This window comes from Phalacrocorax aristotelis, chromosome Z (assembly GCF_949628215.1).
Source record: "Phalacrocorax aristotelis chromosome Z, bGulAri2.1, whole genome shotgun sequence".
NCBI lineage: Eukaryota > Metazoa > Chordata > Aves > Suliformes > Phalacrocoracidae > Phalacrocorax > Phalacrocorax aristotelis.
Genome location: NC_134311.1, coordinates 69,579,935 through 69,607,632, shown reverse-complemented (window position 1 = coordinate 69,607,632; position 27,698 = coordinate 69,579,935). Strand labels below are relative to the sequence as shown.

Below are 27,698 nucleotides of genomic sequence, written 5' to 3'. Positions count from 1 at the left end.
AATAGTTGATTTACTGCAAGAACTTGCTAATTATTTACAAAAATAAAATACAGTAAGCGAACCCCTTCCCTTACTCTAACTATGCTGAAATAAATGAGGATCTAGAAAAGCTCAGTGAAACCAAATACACTAGAAATTTTGTACACATAGAATCTATATATATATACAATCATGGTTACAAGTATCCATAACAAAACTAAAGGTGGATGCTGACAATGCGGGAGTAAGGGCTCACTTAGTATATGGAAAAACTGTTGTGAACCAAGGAAGAAAGGATGTGAATTTAAAACTGAACAGGTAACCTAACCAGCTCATCTTACAAGCATTTCTGAAACAGGCTAAGCTAAATCATGCAAATGGTTTCCGAGCGTGAAGAAGTGTTCACACAGGAAACTATTACAGCTGTTTAATCACGTACTTCCCCATGTTGACAACTCTCAAGTCCCAACAAAAACAAGCACAGAGAAAGAAAGCTTACAACTTTGCAAGCTTTGTTTAACTTTAACATTCCTGCTGTCAAAAACATGAAGTATCAAACAGTGGAGTCACACCACTCTAATGCAGAGTGAAGTTAAAATTGGACCTGTGTTGACTGATGCACTTAATCAGATCCTGCTGCTGAGTGCGTCTGCTGCTCATTACCACTTATGCTGGAAGGATGGAATGATAAATGTTCTGGGCCACTGGCATCAGGAGATACACAGAGAACAACGCTGTGGGAAGCAGCTATGCCTGGAGTTTCCTACATTTTGCAACTGCGATTTTCCTTCTGCCTGAATGTTTTTATTTTTTTCCCCAGGATTAAACTGAAGTCAATAAGGGACAATAAAAAATAGTAGTTGCATAAGATGCTGTTCTAGGAGGGCATTACTCAATGTTATTTGAACTTCCTATGCTCATTCACTTGGTAACTTCAGTGGCAGTTTCCTCTTATTTCGGTGAAAACTGAATCCATTAATGCAAAGGATTAGAGGAACCTGGTGATGTTTCTATGAATTAATCTAGCACGTCGTAAAATGGCATCTGAAAACAGTTTAACTTGCAGCACAATTCTATTTTCATTTGATGAAAAACAAGTATCTGCTAAAACAGAATATACCTCATTGTAAAACAAATTTGCAGATTAAAGATTCCCAATAAATTATGCCCCTGTCTTACTGTCTCTTACCAAATAATTTGAGAAAGTTGACCTAATAATGACAGAGAAATGAAATTTTGGGGAGCTATTATGATGCAAATAAGAATATAAATAAATGGGCTTTATTGATAATTTTTCTTTCTTTTTACATAAGAAAATTAATTCACGCAAAATTAATGAAAATAACTGAAAGTGACATATTGAAGTAGTTGTCTGTGCATTGTCAGGGTTGATATGCTTTCCAGTAAGGTTAACTGAATAGTATCCAGAACCTCTTGAATCAGACTCCAAAAATTTCTATTGAAGTTCCATAAATTTAATTCACATAATAACGAAGAAAAACCAAACTGGTTATATGCTGGTGATCAGAGGTCACCAACCTGCTTAAGTCAGGAATAACAATAAGGTTAATAGCCTACAAGGATCTTATGCACTACAAGAAATACACTGAGGTGCTGGAGCATGCCCAAAGAAGAACAGCCACAGGTGGTGGAGGGTCTAGAGAACAAACCTAATGAAGAATAGCTGAGGGAACTGGGGTTGTTTAGCCTGGAGAAAAGAAGGTATACAACTACCCGAAAGGAGTCTGTAGTGAGGTGGGGGTCATTCTCTTCTCCCATGTAACGAGTGGTAGGACGAGAGGAAATGGCCTCAAGCTGCATCAGGGGAGGTTTAGATTGGATATTAGGAAAAATGTCTTTACTGGAAGAGTGGCCAGGCATTAGACCAGGTTGCCCAGGGAAGTGGTGGTATCACCATCCCTGGAGGTATTGAAAAGATGTGTAGATGTGGTGCTTAGGGACATGGTTTATTGGTGGACTTGGCAGTTTTAAGGCAGTGGTTGGACTCAATGATATTAAAGGTCTTTTAGAACCTAAATGATTCTATGATGCTATTCCCTAAGCTTGCATGCTGCAGGTTAAGTTTGTGCAGGCACTGCAGAATTCAACAGTGAAAAGAAGTGTTGAAACTCTGGAAGCATACATGTTTTTTGAGCTTCTTGAACATATGGACTGGAAGTTAGTTCATTGTCCAGCAGTTAATTCATTGGACAGCAAGGTGACCCTGAGCCAGCACCGTGCCCCTGTGGCCAAGAAGGCCAAGAGTACCCTGGGCTGCATTAAAAGGAGTGTGGCCAGCAGGCCAGGCAAGGTTATCCTCCCCCTTTACTCTGCCCTAGTGAGGCAAAATCTGCAGTACTGTGTTCAGTTTTGGCCCCCTCCCCGGGTTAAGGACAGGGAACTGCTTGAGCAACTCCAGCAGAGAGCTGCAAAGATCATCAGGGGACTGGAGCATCTCCCTTATGAGGAAAGGCTGAGAGACCTGGGTTTATTCAGCCTGCAGAAGAGAAGACTATGGGGGGGATCTTATCAATGCTTATAAATATCAAAAGGGTGGGTGTCAAGAAGATGGGGCCAGACTCTTCAGTGGTGCCCAACGACAGGCCAAGGGGCAATGGACACCAGTTGGAACACAGGAAATTACACCTGAATATGAGGAAAACCTCTTTCCTGTGAGGGCGACAGAGCAGTGGCACAGGCTGCCCAGAGGGGTTGTGGAGTCTCCTTCCCTGAAGACATTCAAAGCCCACCTGGATGCGTTCCTGTGCCCCTGCTCTGGGTGTGCCTGCTCAAGCAGGGGGTTGGACGAGATGACCTCCAGAGGTCCCTTCCAACCCCAACCGTTCTGTGATTCTGTGACAGTTATGAACCCACAGGATCCAGAAATTGGCTGCACAGGTCTCTAGAGTGCCCATTAGTTCTTCAAAGTTACCTAAGCAGTTTCCACAACAGGTATTCATTGCAAGCTGCCCTAATGCCAAGCTTCAAGAGTTGGTGAGAATGTAGGAATGGTGAACAGAGTATCAATGTAAGAAAAGGTGCCAGAAATAAGCAAAAGTATGCTGGAAGAAGCAAGGACAGGGCAGAACTACTCAGGGTTGTAACTCCAAGGATTTGGACAGTGTGAGTGATTTAGACTGAAGGTTTGCTCTTTGCATGTGGCTGAGACAAGAGAGCAATGCGGTCTTCAAGCTGTGCAGATTGTAAACAGCCACTACAGGGACTCGAGAGGCAGCTGAAAGAGGCCTCCATCTCCTGGGCTTTAATAAGCTTATGCACCCAGCAGCAGCTGGGTGCTGTACCACAGGGACTGGGAAGAGACGTTCCTCTTGGGCAAAAGCCAGTAAGGCAGCTTATATACTGTCATGGTTTTAGCTGGGATAGAGTTATTTTTCTTCACTGCACCTGGTACAGTTCTGTGCTTTGGACTTTGTGTAAAAATAATATCGATAACACACACATGTTTTAGTTGTTGCTGGGTAGTGCCTATATTAGTCAAGGACATTTTTAGCTTCCCATGCTCTGCCAGGTGCACAAGAAGCCGGAAGGGAGGGGGCACAGCTAAGAGAGAAGATTCAAACTGGCCAAAGGGATATTCCATATCATGTGACGTCATACCCAGTGTATTAATTGCGGGGAGCTGGCCGGGGCAGGGAGCGACCGCAGCTTGGAGACCAACAGCGTTGGTTGGCAGGTGGTGAACTGGTGCATCACTTGTTGTTTGGATTTTTATTTTTTCCTCCTCCCGAGGGTTGATCTTTCTCTTTCTCTCTCTCTTGTTATTTTGTTTCATTATATTACTATTATTATTGTTGTTATTGTTATTACTTTTTTATTTTAATTATTAAACTGTCCTTATCTCAACCCACAGGTTTTCTTTGGCCCTTCTGATTCTTCCCCATCCCACAGGGGTGGGGGGAGTGAGCAAGCGGCTGCGTGGTATTTAGTTGCTGACTGGGTCTAAATCACAACATGTACCCACACTTACACTTTAAATTCACAATACTAACTGAATCTAAAACTGGTGAACATCAGCAGTCCTCTCATGACAGAAAAATAATTTTTGAATCAGGGGTTATATGCAAACTGGTCATTATCCTGTACAAACATTTTACTTCTGAAAAGTTGTGCAGCTCCTCTTTTATCAGACACTGAATTCTGCATGGTACAGATACCTATCAAAGTCCTAAAATGAAGAAACATTTTGTTCTGTTCCCCAACAGAACCACAAGCTGAAGTACAGCAAAGGAGGCAGGTGTGTCAGCATAACACTCTCCTCTGGTCCACAACATGTGCTTCCTTCCACACTGGTACATCCTCTAGCCAGGGTATAACTTTCCTAGGTTCAACCAGGGATAAACAGCTGCAGAGCAGAAGGGGAGGATTTGGGATTCCCCTTGAGGGAAAACAAGAGGCCTCTCTTCCCACTTGCAGCCTTGCTCAGCTCTCTGCAAAACCTTGAGATCCCCCGCACCTTCACTGGGGTTCTGGACTAATTTTGGTGTCATTAGAACTGAGCTAGAGCATTAGTATATGAGTGTGTCTGGTAAGAAACAGAATGAGCCAATCTGGTATCTTACTGACATAGTGCTGTGAAAGAATTAGTTTAATACTATGGATGTCATTGGAGTTTTGGAAGAGAGAATCAGAAGGTTGAAAGCTGATGCTGAGGACCCTTGGGGTTTACTTTTTGCTAGATTTTTTTCTGGTGGTCTGGACTGCACAGCTTTATCATTCGTATGGCTTGAAGCCATCCAAATATCCAGTCACTGCTTTGATCGCTTTTGAGTAACAAGTGATAGGACAAGAGTAAACGGCCTCAAGTTGCACCAGGGCAGGTCTAGATTGGATATTAGGAAAAATTTCTTCCCCAAAAGGGTTGTCAGGGATTGGAACAGGCTGCCCAAGGAGGTGGTAGAGTCACCATCCCTGGAGGTATTTGAAAGATATGTAGATGTGGCACTTAGGGACATGGTTTAGTGGCAGCCTTGGCAGTGCTGGGTTAACGGTTGGACTTGAAGACCTCGGAGGTCTTTTCCAACCTAAATAATTCTGTGATTCTGTGACCTCCCTGGAGAGGACAGACTACTGCTCCATACACCCAAGATGTCCATATTGGCCTTCTCAGCCTTGCAACAACTGAGGAAGGACTCCCTCCACACAGATACCCTTCCTGAAATCCTCCCTGTACTATCACCATCACTGCAAAACCAATATTGCCAGCACTGTTTTGCCTGTTTACACTCCCCCATGCAGAATCAGAAATGTCAGGTGGGTTTAACAGCCTCCTCTACGTCTCCAAGAGCTGAACTGTGCACCACAGGAACTCCTTTTGGGCTTATCATTTCCCTTCAGTAAATACAGCAAAACCAGTCACTTGTATCTGTTTCTCTATGCTTGCAAATGATCAGCACAGAACCAGCTGGGACCAGCTGCTCCTGCCTTCTCTCATGGAGGGATAGGAAGTCAGAGGTAAACGCACACAGGCAGCACAGAGCAGCCGCGAGATGCCACCACCCCTGTGTTTACCCAGCCTCTTGGGTGGTCCCAAAACAGGATGCAGCCTCCCTGCAGGCTGTGACTCTGCTCCAGCTCATACCTTCACCTCACAAACGAACTTCCAAGTTAACAAGAACTGAATCTCAGCAGTTTGGTTTGGAACTATCTGTGAAAAGCACAGCTGCTGAACTGAAGCTGTTTCATGTCACCCACCTCTGTCCTTCTGCTTGGCCCGATCTCTTTGCATTCTTCTGTGCCTCTTGCCCTAACTGTACCTCTTCACTTCCTGAAACACCAAGCAACTCTGCTTGCTGAATACTCTGCAAGGCTCCAGCTCAGCTGTGATTCTCATGAGCAAGCCCAGGCATCCTGAACCCCTCATGCCATTTCTAGGGCCAATTCTCTCTTTCTCTCAGATGTTGGCACTCTACTCTGCTTGGACTTGTTCTGGATCAACGACAGCTTGGAAAGTGTGGCTCAGCTCATCCCCCAGGAAGCTCCAGATAGCTGTAACAGTGAAAACCAGCAAGCAGACAGTTGTGCCTGCCAGACCTTCTTCAAACTTGTGAATTAATCATCCATATTCTCCTGGCTAATAAATTGAATTATCGAGAGATTTTTTCAGCTGATGGAAGCATTAACTTTGCTTTGCAAGTGGCAGATTTTGTCAGCTCTGTTTGTGACATGAGTGTTACAAAAATACAGAAGTTCAGGATATGACTCCAGGTCAAAAGCCTGAGCTGAAATCTGCCATGTACTAGGTGAACTGTGCAATGAATCACATCAAATTACATACTGGGTCAAGGCCCACTTATCTATACATGGGCTGGCTGAGGACAGAACAGACTCCAAAAATATCTAGGGATCGAAACAGGTCCTCTAAGATGAGTCAAAACTACTTAGGTTGCCAACAGGTGACCTAAGGTCCAAACTTCCCCAGGCCCATAGCACATAACTGCCGGCAGACATCCTACTGGGTACCATGAATGAACACTATCATTGTCAGTCTCCACAGAAAACCTAATAGCTATTGGGTAGCTGCAGTAGGGCAGTCTCTTCTAGTTAACCAAGGGGTTACATGTCCTCTGTATAAGGCTTGCTGTTATGAGGAGGTCTCACAGTCTAAACAGCCTCTCTAAAGAGAAACTTAACAATATTCCATAACAGTTGACAGTCTCTAGCTTCCAAAATACATTTTGTGCTAAAAACTGAGTAAATTTGCTCTTCATTATCTCCATTGACTTCTGGTAGTGAGTGCCACTTCTTTCCATCTCAGCTATTATAACCAAAAATAGTAATTTTGCAGAGTTTTTTGCATTTGGGCAGTATTAACAGTACATTGGGCCTCTACCTTATAGACACTTATCTCACTGTTTTCTACACAAAGAGATTATTTAAGATAGCACCTTAAAACACATTACATTTCACCTCTCTTTATAGTTCCGTATTTGATTCATTCACACCGTGGCAAAAAGAACAAAACCTGATAGTATTTACACAGATTGCAAAAAAATGTGGCAAGAAGTTAAACTTAGCAGTGGCACCCAGTATAGCTCATATTTGTTATTTATCTAGTCTTAACTGTCAAAGTTGACCCCCTGAAGTTACAGACTGCCTGAAGTATTCTTAGCAGTGTTTCTTGACCACTAATGATCCATAATGCATCTGCAAGACAGTTCAAAAAATTTAACATTTCTACACGTATGAGCAAGCCAACAGAAACATGGTGGGATGACTCACACAACTGGAGCACTGCAACGGATGGCTACAAGCACTTTAGAAGGGACAGGCAAGGCAGGAGAGCTGGAGCCGTAGCCTTGTATCTTAGAGAGTTTTAACTGTCTAGAACTCAATGACGGTAATGGTAAGGTTGAGTCCTTATGGGTAAGGGTCAGGGGAAGGCCAATAAGGCAGACATCCTGGTGGGAGTCTGTTATAGACCACCCAACCAGGATGAGGAGACAGATGAAGTACTCTACAAGCAGTTGGCTGAAGTCTCACAATCTCTAGCCCTTGTTCTTGTGGGAGACTTCAACTTACCAGATATCTGCTGGAAACACAACGCAGCAGAGAGAAAGCAGTCTGGGAGGTTCCTGGAGTGTGTGGGAGATAACTTCCTGACGCAGCTGGTAAGCGAGCCAAGCAGGGGAGGTGCCCCGCTAGACCTGCTCTTTGCGAACAGAGAAGGCCTGGTGGGTGATGTGGTGGTTGAGGCTGTCTTGGGCTCAGCGACCATGACATGATAGAGTTCTCGATTCTTGGAGAAGTAAGAAAAGGGTCAGCAAAACTGCTACCCTGAACTTCAGAAGGGCAGACTTTGGATTGTTAAGGCGTCTGATAAACAGAGTCCCTTGGGAGGCAGTCCTGAAGGGCAAAGGAGTCCAGGAAGGCTGGGTGTTATTAAAGAAGGAAGTCTCAAAGGCGCAGGAGCAGGCCGTCCCCATGTGCCATAAGTTGAGCAGGCGGGGGAGAAGACCGGCTTGGCTGAATAGGGAGCTTTGGCTGGAACTCAGGAAAAAAAGGAGAGCTTACCACCTTTGGAGGAAGGGGCAGGTGACTCAGGAGGACTACAAGGGTGTTGTGAGGTTATGCAGGGAAAAGATTAGGAAGGCGAAGGCCCAGCTGGAACTTAGACTGGCCGCCACCATTAAAGATAACAACAAATGTGTTTATAAATACATCAGTGACAAAAGGAGGGCCAGGGAAAATCTCCCTCCTTTGTTGGATGCGGAAGGTAACCTTGCCAGGAAAGATGAGGAGAAGGCTGAGGTACTTAATGCTTTCTTTGCCTCAGTCTTTAATAGTCAGACTGGTCATCCTCGGGGTTGTCAGGCCCCTGGGCTGGGAGATGGAGATAGTATGCAGAATGAAGTCCCAGTTGCTGTAGAGGTGGCAGTCACCAACCTGCTCCTTCACCTGGATGTTCACAAGTGCATGGGGCCGGATGGGATCCACCCGAGGGTACTGAGGGAGCTGGCAGAGAGGCTTGCAAAGCCACTCTCCATCATTTATCAGCAGTCCTGGTCAACCGGGGAGGTCCCAGATGACTGGAAACTAGCAAATATGATGCCCCTCTACAAGAAGGGTTGGAAGGAGGATCCGGGGAACTACAGGCCTGTCAGTCTGACCTCGGTGCCGGGAAAGGTCATGGAGCAGATCATCTTGAATACCATTACGCAGCACATGTGGGACACCCAGGGAATTGGGCTCAGCCAGCATGGGTTTATGAAAGGGAGGTCCTGCCTCACTAACCTGGTCTCCTTCTATGATAAGGTGACCTGCTTAATGGATGAGGGGAAGGCTGTGGACATTGTCTACTTGGACTTTAGTAAGGTCTTTGACACTGTCTCCCACAGCATCCTCCTGGAGAAGCTAGCAGCTGACGACTTCGACAAGTGCACTCTGTGCTGGGTTAAAAACTGGCTGGACAGCTAAACCCAGAGAGCGGTAGTGAATGGAGTCACACCCAGTTGGTGGCCGGTCATGAGCGGTGTTCGCCAGGGCTCAGTGCTGGGGCCGGTCCTGTTCAATATCTCCATTCATGATTGGGATGAGGGGATTGAGTGCACCCTCACCAGTTTGCAGATGACACCAAGCTGGGTGGAAGTGTCGATCTGCTGGAGGGCAGGAAGGCCCTACAGAGGGACCTGGACAGGCTGGATCGTTTGGCCAGAGCAAACGATATGAGATGCAACAAGGCCAAGTGCCGGGTCCTGCACTTGGGTCACAACAACCCCATGCAATGCTACAGGCCTGGGGAGGAGTGGCTGGAGAGCTGCCTGGAGGAAAAGGACCTGGGGGTGTTGGTTGACAGCCGGCTGAACATGAGCCAGCAGTGTGCCCAGGCAGCCAAGAAGGCCAATGGCACCCTGGCTTGTATCAGCAATAGTGTGGCCAGCAGGAGCAGGGAGGTGATCGTGCCCCTGTACTCGGCACTGGTGAGGCCGCACCTCAACTGCTGTGTTCAGTTTTGGGCCCCTCACTACAAGAAGAACATTGAGATGCTGGAGCGTGTCCAAAGAACGGCAATGAAGTTGGTGAAGGGTGTGGAGAACAAACCTTATGAGGAGCGGCTGAGGGAGCTGGGGTTGTTTAGTCTGGAGAAGAGGAGGCTGAGGGGAGACCTTATCGCTCTCTGCAACTACCTGAAAGGAGGTTGTAGAGAGGTGGGGGTCGGACCCTTCTCCCTAGTAACAAGCGACAGGATGAGAGGAAATGGCCTCAAACTGCACCAGGGGAAGTTTAGGTTGGACATTAGAAAAAACTTCTTCATCGAAAGGGTTGTCAAATATTGGAGCAGGCTGCCCAGGGAGGTGGTGGAGTCTCCATCCCTGGAGGTATTTAAAAGGAGGGTAGACGTGGTGCTTGAGGGTATGGTTTAGTGGTGGACTTGGCAGTGATAGGTTAGCGGTTGGACTCAATGATCTTAAGGGTCTTTTCCAACCTTAATGATTCTATGATTCTATGAAAATAAGAGCAAGAAATTATCATAGTTTAGCCAATATTTAGCTGGACATAAATTAAAACTGTACAAAATATTAATTTCTTCCTCACCCAAACCAATTTATTCTGCAACTAAAAAAAAACCTCAGAAACACTATTTTGTAACAGCAGTTAGTAATGATTCATATTCTTGACTTGCTATTAGTTAGCATGGAGAGTATTCATCAAAATACTATTACAGTGTTAATTTCTTTAATTACTTTAATGCTTAACTTGTTGTTTGCCTTAACTGGTTGTCTGGATGTAGATTTAAGTGGCTAAGAAAGTGCTACTCTGACATATTAATACTGTCCAGAGCTGCAGAAAATCTTCAGTCTGCTATTTCTGTCATGAATAACATAGCATCAGGTCAACTAAAAGTATTAACAAATTAATGTTGATACCTTAAAATTAATTCAGTCAAAGAAACATTGTAAAAGTCAAATGACCAAACTCTTGGTCATAACTCAGCAGCTGGTAGCAGAAATCACTCCTGAAAAATCACTTGCATATTTCCATATGGAGAAGCAATCCTCATGCACTCCTATTTGACTTTTGTATTTTGACGTGATGAGGATTTCCCCTACTCTAATATAACTGGCTTATCCCTCCTTGACCCTCAGCTATAAAAAGCTGACACCTTTGTATTTCTGTCAATGGCATCCTTGTATTTCTAAGCCACCCTTGCCAGCAGGGCATCTGCCCCAAGAGAGATGCTCTGCCAGGGCACAGAGCACTCCCCATTAATTTAGTTCCTCTCCAGGTGACATGCTCTTTGTGTACCATGGATATATAATGCCACTCGCAAAGCTTCATGGATCAAAATGGCACTCCATCCTCTCAAGTACCCTCCTCACCAAAAACAGACAAAAATTTGCCCTATCAGGCTTTGCCTTCTCCAATAATTTAAATATAGTCATGGAACAAACACTCTCAGGCACTGGAACTTGTTTGCCTACTCTGTTAAAGTGGATGATTCCTAGCATGGCCTCAGTGAGGCCCAACAAGCATGCTCTCAATCAATTCCTGAGCATGGCACAGGCCCTGACACAGGCCTGGAATTCCTCTCAGTAGTCAGGACCTGGCCATTCTGTTCAGAAGGCTGAGGAAATTTAATGTATGCACACAGACTGTTCTGTGCTACTTGGCAGCAATGCCAAAGAATACCACAGTATTTATTAGCACAAATGTAGCCTCATCATGTCAGAATAGTGTTTGCCATGAATATCTACAGTGTTACAATACAAGAGTAAGTGCCAGATCAGCACTCACCCTACAGATAAAAAGTAATAGTGTTCAAAATACCACTGCCATCTTTTAAACAAAATTTTTCACGCAAAGTTATTAAAGAAGATGTCTACTTATGTTCATCCTATAAATTACCTGCCTTTGTGGCTATTCTGTACATTTACAATGCATGTTTTTTGCTACACATTCTGGCATTGGATTAGTATTTTCAGGGTATTTTTATCACTCAGTAACTCAAATGTGTTCACATTTCTAAGAAATAATAGTTTCAAGTTCAGCTTTCAAAATGTACAGCTTAAACTGTGACATGTTTCAAATAATCACTTTCAAGGTGTCAACAGAGAGGTTACTGGATATCCATGTGCATAGGAATTGGGGAACTTAGTTGAAACCACCCCGGAGCTGGCATCCCCTTATTCTTTGGCACTGCCACGACAAAAATTTGGGTACATTTCAAGAAGACAGATTCACCTACTTTAACTTTTCCAGGTGTGAAAATAAGTCAAGAATTCAGCTAAAAATACCATTTCAAGACTGGATTTAAGAGAGTTCTCCAGCTGTAGCATGACAGTCCGATTATACAGCACTAGACAGAAATAAATTATTTCACATCCAAACATAAAACTGGTAAAATTTAAAAAAAAATCATTCTAGACAGATCTTTGTCTTAGTATTTGCAGGACTGACTGGCTAAGAAATAATTTGATCCTAGGTCCTAAATACCAAAGTAAAAATATATGAGGATGCATTTACTTATATGAATTAATGAAGCATCCCCATGGGACTATTTCACTGAGTACTGACAATGAGAATTTCCTGGTCTTATAACCAATAGTTTAAAAACTGGCTCTTAGCTGCCTTGAAATCCTGACTTATAACACAAAAGAACAGAAGAATACTAAGAAAATAATCTAGATTACCCTGTCTTTTTTCTTCTGCATCTTATCTTAGGTCTATTAACATAGAAGACAGAACCCCATTTTTTTCAAAACTTACCAGAAGGTATCCTTTATGTCAGCCATAAAACCACCTACTGTACACGGTAGCACATCAAAGACTCAATTTTTTAGCAAAATATACACAGGGAGAAGGAGGTGTAAGAAAAATACTCTAAAACCCAATATAAAGTGTTTGGAGTACCCCTCATAACTTTTAAACAAAACATTTTCAATTATCAAAGGAGCTGAACAGAAGGTCCATTAGCGTTCTTTATATAAATTGCCAGGCTTTGTTTTAGCACTGCATTTTGACACTTTATCTAGCTCATGTATGTAAACACATTCATTTTCACCTTTTTTTTCTCCCAAAACAGTTTCTTAAAGTTAATAGGTAGCATGCACTAACAGGACTGGAAAGGGGTTTTACAAGCTAAAAAGCAAGACAGTAATCACTGCTTTCCAAATACTCCGAAAACCCTGTTGAAAAACTACTGCCCTTGGCTATTAGTGAAGCAAAGATGAAACCCCAATTTGGTATTTGTATTAGCTACTTCATGTGTTATTGCTATTGTCAGGAATTCTCCAATGCTCTCATTTTACACACTGTACATGCTCATTAATTCAGGAAAAGGTAAGTTTACACAGGATGAACCAGAAATTACTGCAGCACACTGGGCTTGGCACAGCAGCCAGGCTGAAACACCATGGTATTCAAGTCATGGAGCCAGATCCACCTGAGAATCAAGAAAAATTAGTCTACACCAAGAGCCCTGCATGAGTACAGCCAGCTTAGCAGTGCTCCCTGCATCCTTCACCCACAGCAGTTCTGCAGATCTAGAAGGAACAACTGCCTCCGCACCTTCCCGTGAGGGCATTTTTAACATACTGTGGTGGATCTTGTAGCATGAATAGAGGGCAAATAAAGCTGGTCTGTGCTTCCAAAATGAAGTGTAATTCAACACTCCCTGGCAAACACATCTTAGCTGACAGTTCTGCTTCACTTCTTCCAGGCTGCCACTGTGCCTGCCCCACTCTCATTTCAGGAGCTCCAGATCCTTTGGAAATATGGCAGTTTCCATAGCAAAACTCAAGCTTGCAGAAAAATCCAGCAGTGTCTCTAGGCATTTCACTGACTACCATTGAGCTTTACTATATAAAAGCCTAGAAGTGACAAATCAGTCTAAAGATGCCAACAGATTGGAATATTCAGAAAGCATTTATCTGAACTAACAAAGCAAGGAAATAACTAACCCCATTAATTTTATAACAGAACTAATTAGCTATTGTAATTGACTGCACAAGTCCTGATATTTGCCTTCTAATCTAAATTCTGTAAATGTAAAATTTCACCTGCTTTTCCTTCCTGCTTTTCCTTCCTTCCTGCTTTTCCTTCCTTCCTGCCTTCCTCTAGAATTATGGAGAAAATAGCACTTTTTCCAGACATCAGTCAAAGCTATTATGACTTATTTTCATTATGGTGGGACTGAGCACCAGGATGAGCATAAGCCATTACCAGTGAGCACGGGTGAAAGCTGGAGAGAATGGCTGGATCCTATTCCTTTGCTCATCAGCAAAGAACTACAGAAACAACTGTCCTGTTTTTGGCTGGGATAGAGTAAATTTTCTTCAGTGTAGATGGAACAGTGCTGTATTTTGGATTTAGGATGAGAGTAATGTTGATAACGCACTAATGTTTTAGCTGTTGCTGAGCAGTGCTTACACTAAGTCAAGGACTTTCCACCTTGCAAGCAATGCTCTGCCAGGTGCACAGGAAGCTGGGAGGGATCACAGCTGGGACAGCTGACCCACACTGTCCAGAGGTATATTCCATACGATAGGACATCATGCCCAGTATATAAGCTGGGGACAGTAGGCCAGGGGCAGCAATTCCTGCTCGGGGACAGGCTGGGCACCCATTGGTGGGTAGTCAGCAGTTGCATCACTTGTTTTTCCTAGGGTTTGTTTCCCTTTCTCTCTCTCTCATTGTTTTCATCATCATAATCATCACCATCATTATTATTATTATTATTATTTATTTCAATTATCAAACTGTTTTTACTTCAACCCATGAATTTTCTTACTTTTGCTCCTCAGATTCTCTCCCCCATCCCACTGGGGCGGGGAGGATGAGCAAGCAGCTGTGTGGTGCTTGGTTGCCAGCTGGCATTCAACCACGACAACACCAAAACAAAAAGATACTTCTCTAGAATACTGTAGCCCATTCAATCTTTTTGGCACAATCACATAAGACAAAATTTGAAAGCAAGATGGAGGAGTGGATAGTGCTGGGTGGCAGGTGTCAAGTCAGTGAAATTCTGTGCCTCATTTTCCCTATCTCCCAGTCTTCATACACCTGTCTGAAGATCTTCACATTGGAGGCATGACATACACAGGGGCCAAGTTCTCATGAACGCACCATCCATCAGTAAGTGAACATTCCTGGCACAGCAGTTTGTTATACATGGAAAACAGCCATTACTGTTCACCCATAATTCTAGAAACTTGAATTGTTTTTAAAAAAAAATCTCAGTTTTATATGCTCCAAAGATAGTTTAAGAAATGTAAAGTATCCCAACTAAATTAATGTATAATGTCTGTGTTGTAAAAGAGAAATGGCTACTCACAGAATAGGTCTTCGAAGTGGTAGTTAAACTATGCCTTTTGATTAGTTTGGTTTAAGTTCAGATTACTAATGAAAAGAAGAGAAAGACAGTCTGGAATTAATCTTGAAATGAAATGCTATTCTTTCAAGGTTTGATGTGATTACCTTTAAGAAATACTGCACATACTATAACTTTTTTATCTTTGGTCTTATATAACAGAGTTTATTTGGCCTTTCTCCGGACCAGCTGTTGTTTTTTCCATTCCACTCCTCCACTGTATTTAAACTATACCAATCCCACTAGCATCCTTAAAGGAAAAAACACGTTAGCACTTTGAAGAGCATCGTTGTCCTTGGCTGAGGCCAAATGTCTTGTAATTCAGATGGTGTTACTAAGCAATACAGCATTCGGAGCCTCAGCCCCAACACTGCTGTGCTTCTGCAGCAAACATCAGCACTTCAAGAGCAGCTCTTACAGGTGAGGACTCACCGCTGAGCCTGGGCTTGAGAAGGGGTTAGTCACTCTGGGAGTTATTGAAATGAATTGTGCTAATAGAACATCTTGAAGATCTCAGATACATACTGCTTTTAATGTTTGCTATTCTTAGAAGCAGGTCCTGATAACAACGTTTTTCAGCTTCATGACATTTTGAAAGATAGCCACGGAGGTTCTCCTACTTGAACTCAGCACACAAGATTTCATTTTGCCTCATTAAGCCTCTGAAGAGGCACCCATGTGCAGACAACAGCTATTGAAACAGCAGAGCAAGGACTGCCCATCACCCACCTACTCAGTCCTGCAACTGGGGAGAGCTGACAAAGGCATCTGTAAACTGGTAGAAGGGGCAAGGGGAGGAACAGTGCAAATGGCATCAAGGCACCTCAGGGGATGCAGCCAACAGCATCTTTGCATGTGAGAGGTTAAGGACCTCTGCCACCAGGCACCTTGCACAAGCACTCCTGTTGTGATAACACCATCTTGGGGTCACTGGTGCCATTCTCCACTCTTCATGTGTACCATTGCACAGACTAAAGGTTCCTTCTAGTTTTAGCCTGAGTTTTGAGAGTGACTTTTTCCCCTGATCCTGGTTTCCTATCAGAGACTGGTTGTCAGGGGCATTATAACCTGTTGGATGTCACGACCCCATTAATTTGCTTCCACTTTTGTCATACATAAGGTGAAGGTTCACCAGTAACACCAGCTAATAATTAACTGGACTCCCTGTGGTTTGCCGCCTACAGAAAACTATGCCAGAATCCCTCAAAGACAGGAGCTATTGGGACTCCCACACTAAAATACCAAGAAGTTTGAAAGTGTTTTCTTAGAACTGGGTTTGAGCTTTGAAATTCGCACTCCTGTGGAAAGAGAATCAAGCAAAGCCCTGTCAACAGATTCAGCCTCTGTTATTTTCTAAATGACAATCTCAGTTTTCATTTGCAGAAAGTCACTGGCTCCTCTTCTCTCTAGGTAGCCTTGAAATTATAAAGGTATGTAAATGAGCAGGACCAGAAAGAGAGAAAAATGCAGATAGGTTTCCCTGAAAGAAACATCCAGTTCACACACATCATAAAACAGTATGATTAATTATAGCTTAAGGAGAAAAAAAATACCTAAAAATGAATAATCATGGATAAAGCCAGGTCACATCTGTCAGCTGGGGAAAGGACTGTTCATTAATTCATTCCCCAGTGTTAAGGCTATCTCTGCTTGGACAACTTTCAGCTGCGTGCCAATGTTACCAGTCTGGGCTTTGCAGGAAACTCCCTTCTTTTACTGCCCTTCTTCCTCACTACCTCCCCAGCAGATGATATTTCATCCCTCTCATCTCCTTCCATCTCCTCTGAGGAAGACCTGACTGACAGAAGCACCTCATTATGGGCAATGGATGCAACTGGGACACTGAAAAGAAAATACCATAAAGCACAGAGTGGTTCAGTGAATATTCTATCTGGAGAATGTCAGGCAAGTAATACAGAAAATGTCATGAATGATCCCTTGTTAAAACTGCAGCATCTGAAAGAAGACTTTGATCCAAATCCAAACCTCCACGGAACTGAGGTGAATCCAGACTGGGGGCTCAGCTGACAACAGTGCAGATCAGAGAGGAAGGAACTTGATTCAGCTTGTTTAGAGCACAGGCAGGCAAGAAACTTGCTGCTGATTCTAACTTTGGCAGAACGAAATACTCAGACTGAAGCTGTGTTTAAAAAGTATTTAAAATACAAAAATCTATCTCTCTGCAGCTTCAACTCAAACACTGTTTTTCAGCTGAGCAAAATGTCTAAAGACTTTTTTTTAAATTAGTACAAATGAGAGACAGCATGGAGTTAGAGCTTTTTTTTTTTTAGAAATAAAGGACATCAGGGTTTTGGACTTTATATTTTGCACAAAGATTTATTTTGGGCAGTGTTTCTTGAGCCTTATTAGAATGGTTTAGAAGAGACTTTCTCTAATTTAACAGTCAACTTTATACGCACAGACTTCATCATTTGTTATTTAAAGAGGAAAAGAATACATAGGTTTTTTCAGCTAAGCCATCTGATTACATTGTTGGCTGAAGTAAGTTTAAGATGAATATCTGCAAGAGTAGAAAAGCAGAAAATATAGAAGAGATCATGGAAAAAAATCAATATTCTTTTTCATACAGAAACTTCGACATGCGACAAATGGTTCTACAAAGTCTTCAAACAAGTACAGTATTTAAGGGCATCAGCTAAAAACATTTGCTATAGCTTTTAGCACAGCAATCTTCTGGATACTTCTTCTGCATAAAGGTGAATGCCTACTTCTGTTGGACAATTCCTTTTTCTAGAAAAAAAAAAGTGTTTAATTTTGTATGATCTTTAAGCGAATAATGTTCCTCCAGTCTGTTATTTACATACAGCTTTTTCAGAACAGTTCAGAAATAGTACACAGTAAAGTGCCATTATTTGCAAAGATACCCTGCAACAAGTAATCTTTACATAAGCACTGTGAAACTAACCTGACCCTACTAGAAATCTTACACGACAAATCAAATTCAGCTAGCAAGTCCAGTAGATCACTAAATCTGTGTTGAGACAGATCTCTGTTTTCAGCAAACTAATTTAAAAGCAGTTCAGACATAAAGACCTGTGTCAGAAATTATATCCTGGGCTACAGAAGATGCCCTTCGTAGACTGCTGTCTAGTGAAATTGCGCCTACTAAACACAACATCCCAAGCTACTCAATATTGCCAGAAATTCATTATGAGAATGGTCCCCTTGAGAACCCATCACTGGAGTTAAGAACTTCATCCTACTCAGCAGATGATCAGGAGTGCAGAATAGGATCTGTGCACCCCAGAACACGCTACTGAGTAATAGTGTGTGGTGTGGTTAAGTCCAGATACGGCCCCACTTCTACCTAAAAAGGAGAGAGCTTACAGTTCTCTACTACCCCTCACTATAAGAAGGACATTGAGGTGCTGGACTGTGTCCAAATAAGGGCACCGAAGCTGGTGAACGGTGTGGAGAGCAAGTCTTATGAGGAGCAGCTGAGGGAACTGGGGTGGTTTAGTCTGGAGAAAAGTAGGCTGCGGGGAGATCCTATCACCCTCTACAACTACCTGAAAGAAGGCTGGAGTGAGGTGGGGGTCAGTCTCTTCTCCCAAGGAACTGGCAATAGGACAAGAGGAAAGGGCTTCAAGCTGCATCAGAGGAGGTTTAGATTGGATATTGGGAAAAATTTCTTCACTGAAAGAGTGGTCAGGCATTGGAATAGGCTGCCCAGAGAGGTGGTGGAGTTGCCACCCCTGGGGGTGTTCAGAAACCGTGCAGACATGGCACTTCGGGACATGGTTTAGGAGGCGTGGCGGGGGTGGGTTGATGGTTGGACATGATGATCCTAGAGGTCTTTTCCAACCTTAATGATTTGATTCTAAGATGACTGAAGTAGTGGTAGATAGAAAAAATCTTATGACTTCCTGAGTTACACAGTTCCCCTTGTTCCCAACTAATCATAAAGCTAAGATCTATGGTGAGAGGAGTATTACAGTCTCCTTTTACGTACAATTCATCCAGAGGAGTCTCTCCAAGTACACAAAATTCATCCAGGTTCAAGCAAATGCTGGGAGCATGGAGTGAAGAACACCAGCCCTAAGTAAGGAGTGGACAAGCTGCAAGGAAACTGTGTTTCATGCAGAAAAACTGTGCTCAGACACCTGTTTAAAGTGGGTCACATATCATAGGAGGCTGCCAGAGGTTCATCAGGATATGCAGACTTCGGAGAAACTAATTGTGAACACTGAGCCCATATCAGTGCATTAGCCCCACAGCACAAGCCCAGCACTTCTCAGAAGAATTAGAAATCTGTGATCTGCCCAGAAATAATATGGTAATTGTACTTTCTTTTTAGAAAGTTCACAGAGAGTTCAGTATGGTTGAGAAATCTGGCACTAACCAAACTGAAGGCTGAACAGCTTTGCCAATACTATTTCATTAATGGGTCAAGTGTTTTGAGCAAATTTTCAAACCCCTGCAACAAAAATGTTTCCTAAATGCAGCTTAGCTTTCTGGGTTTTCTATTTCAGCTGTGCAAATAACTTTGACAATTGTTCACGGCATGGCATGTGACAGGTAACAGTTTAATTTTAAAGCTTGCTATTGCTCTCTTAATCAATATCGCAGCATTTTAACATTTACATTACCAAAGCATTTGCTTACCCAATCAATGGCAATAGTCAAAAAGTGCAACAGCATCACACACAGTTTGATACGGAACACTGTAGCCACAGAGCAAGAGCAGATTGTAGTACTCTACAACAGTACACTGTTAGAAATGCTGAACTAAATGCAGTCTGGATCCAGACTAAGACTCCTCAATCTGATGAGTTTTAATGAAGACATGGAAGAGACCACTGTCTACCCTTTAAACTACAGGAAAGCAAGTGCAGTAAGCAAGCATGGTGTAGCAAACACTATTTCTTTCCAGTGGCACAGAGACTGAACAGGAAGATTCCACTAAAACACATTGAAGCTGATTTTTCCCTCCTTATAGTTTTGACTCATATTATTTGGAAAATGGCCTGTCACAGAACTTTAAAATTTACTCAGTAATTGAGTGAGAAAGTGTATCATGTTTCTGATGCCTTCTGGTGGCAAGAAGTGACTATTATCACATCATAACAACACCTCCTTTTTCCACATTTTCCTCCCTTACCTCCTGCACAACATAAGTATATATGGAAAGCACCTGGTTTCAGTTAGTAGGAGCTAGCGAAATACTGAATGTTAAATTCCAGCAGAAAAGAGAAGAAGATGAGAAAACAATCCAGGACTGAGAAAGCAGGGGCCAGCACTCTGCCAGCACTGAGGTTTCTCTGGCCCCTGTTCAGCAGAGACTTTGGATTCTCTTGGAGAAAGTTCTCGTTTTGTCTCTGCACTCATTTAACTGGAGAGGGAGAATTGCACAAAATACAGTATCTTATTCCTTTCTCCTCTACCAATATTTCTACTGCTTGTAACTAGAGCTCCCAAGGACAATTAATCCCAAAAGTCAAAGATGTCATCTTAGGATAGGATAAATCAGCTGTGGACAATGACTGTTCTACTCCACTAACTATAAAAGGACCCAGCTTGTAACACAACTAGCTTAAACTCAAGTATTTAACTGCTAGGCTACTCGAGTTAATAGACAAGAACCTTCCCCTGTGTTCTTAAAACCTAAAGTTCAATTAATAGTAAACATATTTATTAAACCTCTGTATATTAATGAAACCTAGACTCCTTTTTATTGCTTAGAAAGGCTACACATTTGCACCTGCTCATTTGTTAGAAGTAACAGGATTTTGACAACAAAGTGAAATGAACACAGAAGTCTTAAATTCATAAGTCAGACGTTAGAAACTCAAAGTTGAAGGATTCTTATCTCCCCAGCCCAGAATCCAGAGGTTTTAGAAATAGAAGATGACTACTCCTTTTTCTGGAGAAGCAAAGGACTACACTATGAAAAAAAATCTATCTTATCTCTGATGAGCTTCTAATAAACTCCAGAGAGCAACTGAAAAAAAAAACAAATTTATCCTGAAACCTGAAAGAAAGTTAAAATCTTCTGCTTTCATTTCATGAGCTCATTTGGAGGGGAAACAATCTCTTGATACCAGTTAGCAGCAATTGTTTCATCCACTGCTAGAACAAAACAGCTATCATGTCTTCTTTCCCAGGTACCATACCCCTGAAATGCTAAATCTGCTGTCTGCACAAGCAGGCACTCACTGTTTTCATTTCAATGCAAACTGCTCCAGAGATGAGACATTCTCCACGTACTCCTGCAGGCTGTTTGTTTTGTTGTTCCTGCTTTAAAATAAAGGGTTTCTGACAGAATGTATCTATTCACTTTCATGACAAGCATCTTCTGAACAGGTCAGTAGAGCCTGTTCTTAGAAAGCTGAGGGATGCAGGGAAAAAGATGTTCTTCCCTCTACATTGAATTAATCTCAGTTAATACAATTTGATGTGTGAACTTTCCATCCTAAGAATAACAGTCTCTGTTTTGGAGAAACTAAGCAAATTAACCTGAATTGAAACTGATGTGGTTAAATACAGGATAAACAAATACTGGAAAAATGTCAGCATAATTCTTTAAAAGATATGGAAGCTACACAGCATGTACCGGGGTTCTGCCAGCAAGCAAGGCTGCTTACATTGGCCAAAAGTTCTTCAAAAAAAAAAGATAGGTTCCCTACGAGAATAAAAGAGTGTCCTGGGCTTCTTTTCCCTCCCTCTTCCAAGGGGCTTAACAAAGGACTTCACTGTCAAAAGCCAAGACTAACAGTTTATGCTGTACACTTGCAGACAGAAAAATTGAAGAGAATCCTCTGGCAGTATCAAATTAATCATCAAAACGCAAGACCATGACTGAACTAGTGGTGTTCCACAGGGGTCTGTGCTGGGTCCAGGCCTGTTCAATATACTCATCAATGACCTGGAAGAATGAACAGAGTGTACCATCAGCAAGTTTGCTGATGATACCAAGCTGGGAGGAGTGGCTGATACACCGCAAGGCTGTCTTGCCATCCAGTGAGACCTGGACATGCTGGAGAGCTGGGCCCAGGGCAACCTCATGAAATTCATCAAAAGCAAGGGCAAGGTCCTGCACCTGGGGAGGAACAACCCCATGCACCAGCACAGGCTGGGCGATGACCTGCTGGAAAGTGGCTCTGCTGAGAAGGCCCTGGGAGTGCTGGTGGGCAGCAAGGTGACCCTGAGCCAGCACTGTGCCCTTGTGGGCAAGAAGGCCAATGGTGTCCCAGGGTGCATTAAAAGGAGAGTGGCCAGCAGGTTGAGGGAGGTTATCCTCCCCCTCTACTTTGCCCTAGTGAGGCCACATTTGGAGTACTGTGTTCAGTTCTGGGCTTCCCCGTTCAAGAAGGACAGGGAACTGCTTGAGCAACTCCAGCAGAGAGCTGCAAAGATCATCAGGGGACTGAGGCATCTCCCTTATGAAGAAAGGCTGAGAGACCTGGGTTTATTCAGCCTGCAGAAGAGAAGATTGAGGGAGTATCTTATCAATGCTTATAAATATCAAAAGGGTGGGTGTCAAGAGGATGGGACCAGACTCTCTTCAGTGGTGCCCAATGACAGGCCAAGGGGCAATGGGCACCAGTTGGAACACAGGAAATTACACCTGAATATGAGGAAAAACTTCTTTCCTGTGAGGGTGCCAGAGCAGTGGAACAGGCTGCCCAGAGGGGTTGTGGAGTCTCCTTCCCTGAAGACATTCAAACCCACCTGGACACGTTCCTGTGCCCCCTGCTGTAGGCGTGCCTGCTCAAGCAGGGGGTAGGATGAGATGATCTCCAGAGGTCCCTTCCAACCCTTACTATTCTTTGATTCTGTGAATAAAATCCTGCACTCAGACACAATCCTTAGGAAGAACCACAGGTAACTACTGTCTGAAACAGCTTAATGGCATTCTAGTCACCTTTTAAATGAGCTATGCCACCAAGCCATCATTCAAAAGACTTAACCAGTTTTGCAAAGATGATGTTGCTCTGTTCCTTCAGGTCCCCTCACCCCTCTGTTCATTTCAGGCAGCACCCGGCCTCTGTCTCCTCCCTCCCACCCCTGACTTTTCCCATCACAGGTCCAATGCAAAATTGCTCCAAATGCAGAATTTTCAGTTATAAGATTTATAGTTCCTCTGCAGACAAGGAGTTGGAGGTCCATCTACAACCCAAACGAATCCTAACTTCTGATCTGTGTGGAACTTATCTATGAAATTTTTTCAATGCCAAAATGAGGGCAAAGCATATGATAACTTATGTACTCCTAAAGCTCCAGTTCAGTATTCTCAGGAGATCTACTTTAATACCACAAACCTTTCTTTCCGTAGTTCCTTATTACAGCCTACTACTGCAGCAATCACCGGGTTGCAGTCTGAATAAACTCAGCTACCCTTTTCTGAAAGAAAGCAACCTGACTACCTCACCAGTCCAAGAAAAGTCCATCTATTCGTATCATATCAGTCCCCTCTGTAGTACTGAGTCAAAAAGGGCTCCATCATAGCATTTTTGTTCACAACCTTTGCAAAACAACTCCATTTTGCAGCTCACAAACAAACCAATACCTTGTGGCAGACTGCATGAAAACAAACAGAAAGAAACAGGAGGAGATCTTTTCTTATTTTGTACAACGGAGGATAATTCCTTCTCTCTTGCATTGTATCTCAGAGCACTGTCAAGTTTCCAAAATAACCTATTTAGAAAAACTAAACAAATCCCAAAATCCTTAGTTTCCTCTCCTACAGGCACAAATGATTAGAAGGGTTATTTATCAAGCTCAGGGACACTTTTCATTTATCATTTTTGCTACTTCTCACAAAGATTTCAAATGATACAGTAAGACAGCAGCTTGCAATGTACAGTATCGCAATGCTACTTTCAAGATTAGCACTTGATTTTGCATGCAGCTAATGACTGAGTCATCTGGCAGTTGCTTAAGCAGCAGTGGAAGTGTACAGCACAAACCTAGTTTTAATTTACATCATTTACTACAGAGATTTTTCTCCAAATACCTGAAACAGTTAACTGAAAATTATAAACTAATTAACATAATTATTGCAAGAGCACAGGAATGTAACTGATGCCAAAGTATTACTGTATGTAGAGATGAGACATGACAAGCAGGTTTGAGCTGGAGATTCATGTGATTATTGCCACAGTAAATGTCACGAGGATGCTGCATAGGACTTCTTCCAAGAAGTTACATGGTCCTTGCATTAAAAAATAGCTTTAAAAAGACTGCACAGGAGGTCAGCATCCTCTGCCTATTCCCTCCCAAGCTAATTCCTCTCTCTTGATTTTGCTTATACAACTAGTCTTTATATTCCTTACCTGACAGGTTAGTTCTGACTAAAAAATTATCAACACCCAGCTTTGTACGCTGACTTGAAAGCATCCAAGTGGTTTAACTTTTCCAAACAAAAATCACCAGCACATTTTAGCCTGGGCACACAAAGGGTTTCCAAGCATAAGTCTTAGAAATGACTCAACTGACTTAGCTTAAATTTAAAGAAAAACAGAATCAGAACTCAAATAAACAAAAGCAGACACTCCATATGATGAATACCAGTCCACAGGGTTAAAATATTTGATTCTGAAAACCAGTTCCTACAAGAAATATGGCAGGTAACTGTTCATCAGTTAAGCCACAAACCAGTGGGGACAAAGCTAGGGCTGAGAATACAAAATGGTCATGATATTTAAGCTGTAAAATAGAATTCATTTCTACAATTAAATGTGAACTGGAAGATTAAATTATTTTGCTTTAAAGGGATCCCAAAAGGCATTACTCTGGGCCATCTGTGATATCATGTGGGTGTACCAGACTTCTGGCATCAAACTTAACAGCATGAAGTGCTTGAGGTCTTGAAAAGGGGGAATAGTCAACTTACCACTTTTAAAATTTATTTATGCACCAAGTATTCCCCAAAGCCTGTGTAGTGAATATATTTAGCACAGAAAGCAAGAATTAACTCACCTTCCTTTTTTGCTCTGTATTTCACTTCTAACAAGAGCAATTGCTCTTTGACAATGCATAATGTGAACAGGAGATGACACTGATTACTTTCTTTTTTCTACCCTTGTTGAAGAGCTGGCTACCACAGAAGTGGGATAAGAAAACATAACACCCAAATTAAGAGTTAAGGCCTTTAGAGGGACCAATGATCGTTATATCCTGTCACACAAAGGGCAAAAATGTAATGAAGGAAATGCTTTCTTTTCCCCATGCATTTTTCACACTGATTACTTAACTTTTGTGAGAGTCAAACAGATTACTGCTTGGCCAAAAGCAGATGTTACCTCTAAAGGCTGATTGAATCAGTTAAACATAGACACATAAATGGCAGTATATTACTTCGTTAATGCATGTTAATGCATAAGACACTCCCTTTGCTAGCCTGGAATATCATGAACATATTATTACCACCAGGAATAGTTCTGTGACATTAGAATGAATAACATCAGACAGGCAGTTTAAATTTGAAAGCGTATAAGAGCAAACATAGCTAGTCTAAGTGATGAAATCTCAGGGAAGCTACACTCAATTTTTCCCAGCATCCAGGTATGGCCAGTCTTTTTCTGTCTCATTCCTCAGGACTTTGAAGGAAGATACAAGTGGTAAAAAGTGTGAGGCAGAAAGGAAATAAGCGGGCTACATAAAGCAAATACATAGCATGATCCCGGGTATCTCCTATCTCCTCTCCATACTTAAAATTGTTGCTTACAGATGTTATTTCATGCATAAAAGAAACCTGGAAGACACTAGGCAGGAACATTTCCTCATTCTTCACAGGCAAATCTAAACTAATTCCTCTCATTTAATTGAGCAGTCATCAGAAGAAACAGAAAATAATTTTTATTTGACAAAAAATAGTAAGAAACAACATTCATATTAATTCTTACGGCTCTTCCTTATCCTCACCTGTCCAGTATCACAGAAGATTGAATAACTCCCCCGCTAGCAATCACCCTTCTAGTTTCCCCCAGGTATTATTTCACACTGCTCTTGGCCAGCATGCAAGATGTAGAAAGCAGGTCTATGACAAGAAATACAGTGGGGCTGAGTTTTTGTTTGCTTCTTTAATTTATCAATTCATATTAAACAGCAGTAAAACTTCAGCAGAGGTCATGACTGAAGATTAAAAATCAATGCAAGGTATATAAATTTTTGGTATGAAGTCAATCAAGAAAATGGTTTTATTAAATAAAGGAACTCATTCTGTAACTAGGAGATGGCAACTACCCTCTAGATATACTCTTCCCTTCTAGGATAGTGTATTAGTTTATTTTCCCAAAAGCCACAATGCTGATTATTACTGCACCAATATTTACTTATGCTTCTACAAAACTTGCTGTTGATGCCTTGCATTCTACTTCCAGAACAACCAAATAAAAGTCTTTAAAATTTTGATAACTGTCACGGAGAATCTAGAAATGCTAAATTTAAACCATGGATTAAAGGAGGCATATTTTATGTTGAGGACAGTATTTGCATGGACTGAGAATATTTTACAAAAAATCATAATGACTGCAATTCTTGTCATCCCAGAACTACTCAAGAATTCAACTCAAACTCACTGAACAGTTCTGGCTGGAGAAAAAAGTGGGGGTAGAAAGGATCAATGGTGCAAAAAACATATTCCAGCAGTCATAAGGGGGATTTAGGTTTTCAGAAAGGAACCCAGATGGGTGGCTTCTAGGATGTTTTGACTGAGATGCTCTCATTTTGCATAATCACTTTTTACATAATTTTTTAAAAGCCTGGCAGCAGGAAAGACACACTGGAAAATAAAAGCTGCTTAAAAAGATGCAGAAAGCAAATAGGCAGAAATCCAGCAATATTTGTACCATTCAGTCCACATGCTTGTTCTTTTTCCACCGGGATCGCCCGTCTCCTCCTCAAAGCATTTTGAAGGTTATTCGCCCCATAGATAATATGGGGATGGGGTGTCCCATCCTTCTGTGGATGCTTTTTAATGGGCTCAATGAAGTAGTCTCCATGGGGCAGATGGAAATATCCAGTCTGAAAATAAGCACAAAAGAGTTAATCTCTACTGTCCAGTACTGTAAGTCAAAAATAAAATAGTGTCTTTTCATATCACCATACCTGAGCTTTTCTTATAAGCCAGTCATTACACTGCAGAAATATGAAAACCACAGTTCTTCAGCGTTTATTTTGCTGCATACATCAAGGTTGCTTTGTACCTCACAAAGATGTAACACTCCAAAGGGGAATAGAAAAAAATACCTTCTTCCTAATAACCTGAAATCCTCTATACAGAGGCAGAGGCCCATATTTGTACAAAGCCAGTGAAAGGTCAAAAGTTAATCTGTCAAACGTGATGCACTAGAAAGAGTTGCACCTTGTTCTTTTGGTGTTTTGCATCCTCGGAGAACAAGCCCTGAATAGAAGCTGTTTCGTAAGTGCAAAGCACAATTCTGCTCCTAGCTGTGATTCCTCAGTCAGATTACACAACCGTTCAGATGAGCTGGACTGCGTGGTCCACCCTCGGCTCAGACTACAAACCCACCCGGCTCTCAGGCTTTCAACAGAAGAAATAAGTAGCTTTTCAAGAATTAAAGCAAGCTATTGTGATCATACAATAGACCTGCATAACAAAGGCTGGTAACATTTCTCAGGCTATAACTTCTGTATCACCCTCCCAGCTTTGACTGAGCTACACAGCCTTTGATATCCATCTGGACTACACAGGATTAGTTTACACCTCCCTCTGCCATGACCTAAGAGACACATGCAGCTGGGCATGGCCTTGGTCCCTTGTGTCTTAGCATTTTTGCAGGGATTGCTAACATTGCAAAACCATTGTATAGGCCTTCCACTTCAACATATATGGAGCAGTAGTAAATCTAAAGCAAAGGATCTACTGACATCCCAGCCCACATGGGGTTGTGACACGAGGCTGAGA

At 42.3% G+C, this 27,698-nt stretch overlaps 1 protein-coding gene across 3 annotated transcripts in view; it reads right to left on the bottom strand.

Moving 5' to 3' along the window:
• ADAMTS12 (ADAM metallopeptidase with thrombospondin type 1 motif 12) overlaps nucleotides 1-27,698 on the bottom strand; it is a 196,397-nt gene that overhangs the window by 103,527 nt on the left and 65,172 nt on the right. For all 3 annotated transcript variants that reach the window (XM_075079144.1, XM_075079145.1, XM_075079147.1), the window contains exon 3: nucleotides 26,620-26,794. In XM_075079144.1, the coding sequence (XP_074935245.1) occupies nucleotides 26,620-26,794 (175 nt within the window). The remainder of the gene's footprint in view (nucleotides 1-26,619; nucleotides 26,795-27,698) is intronic.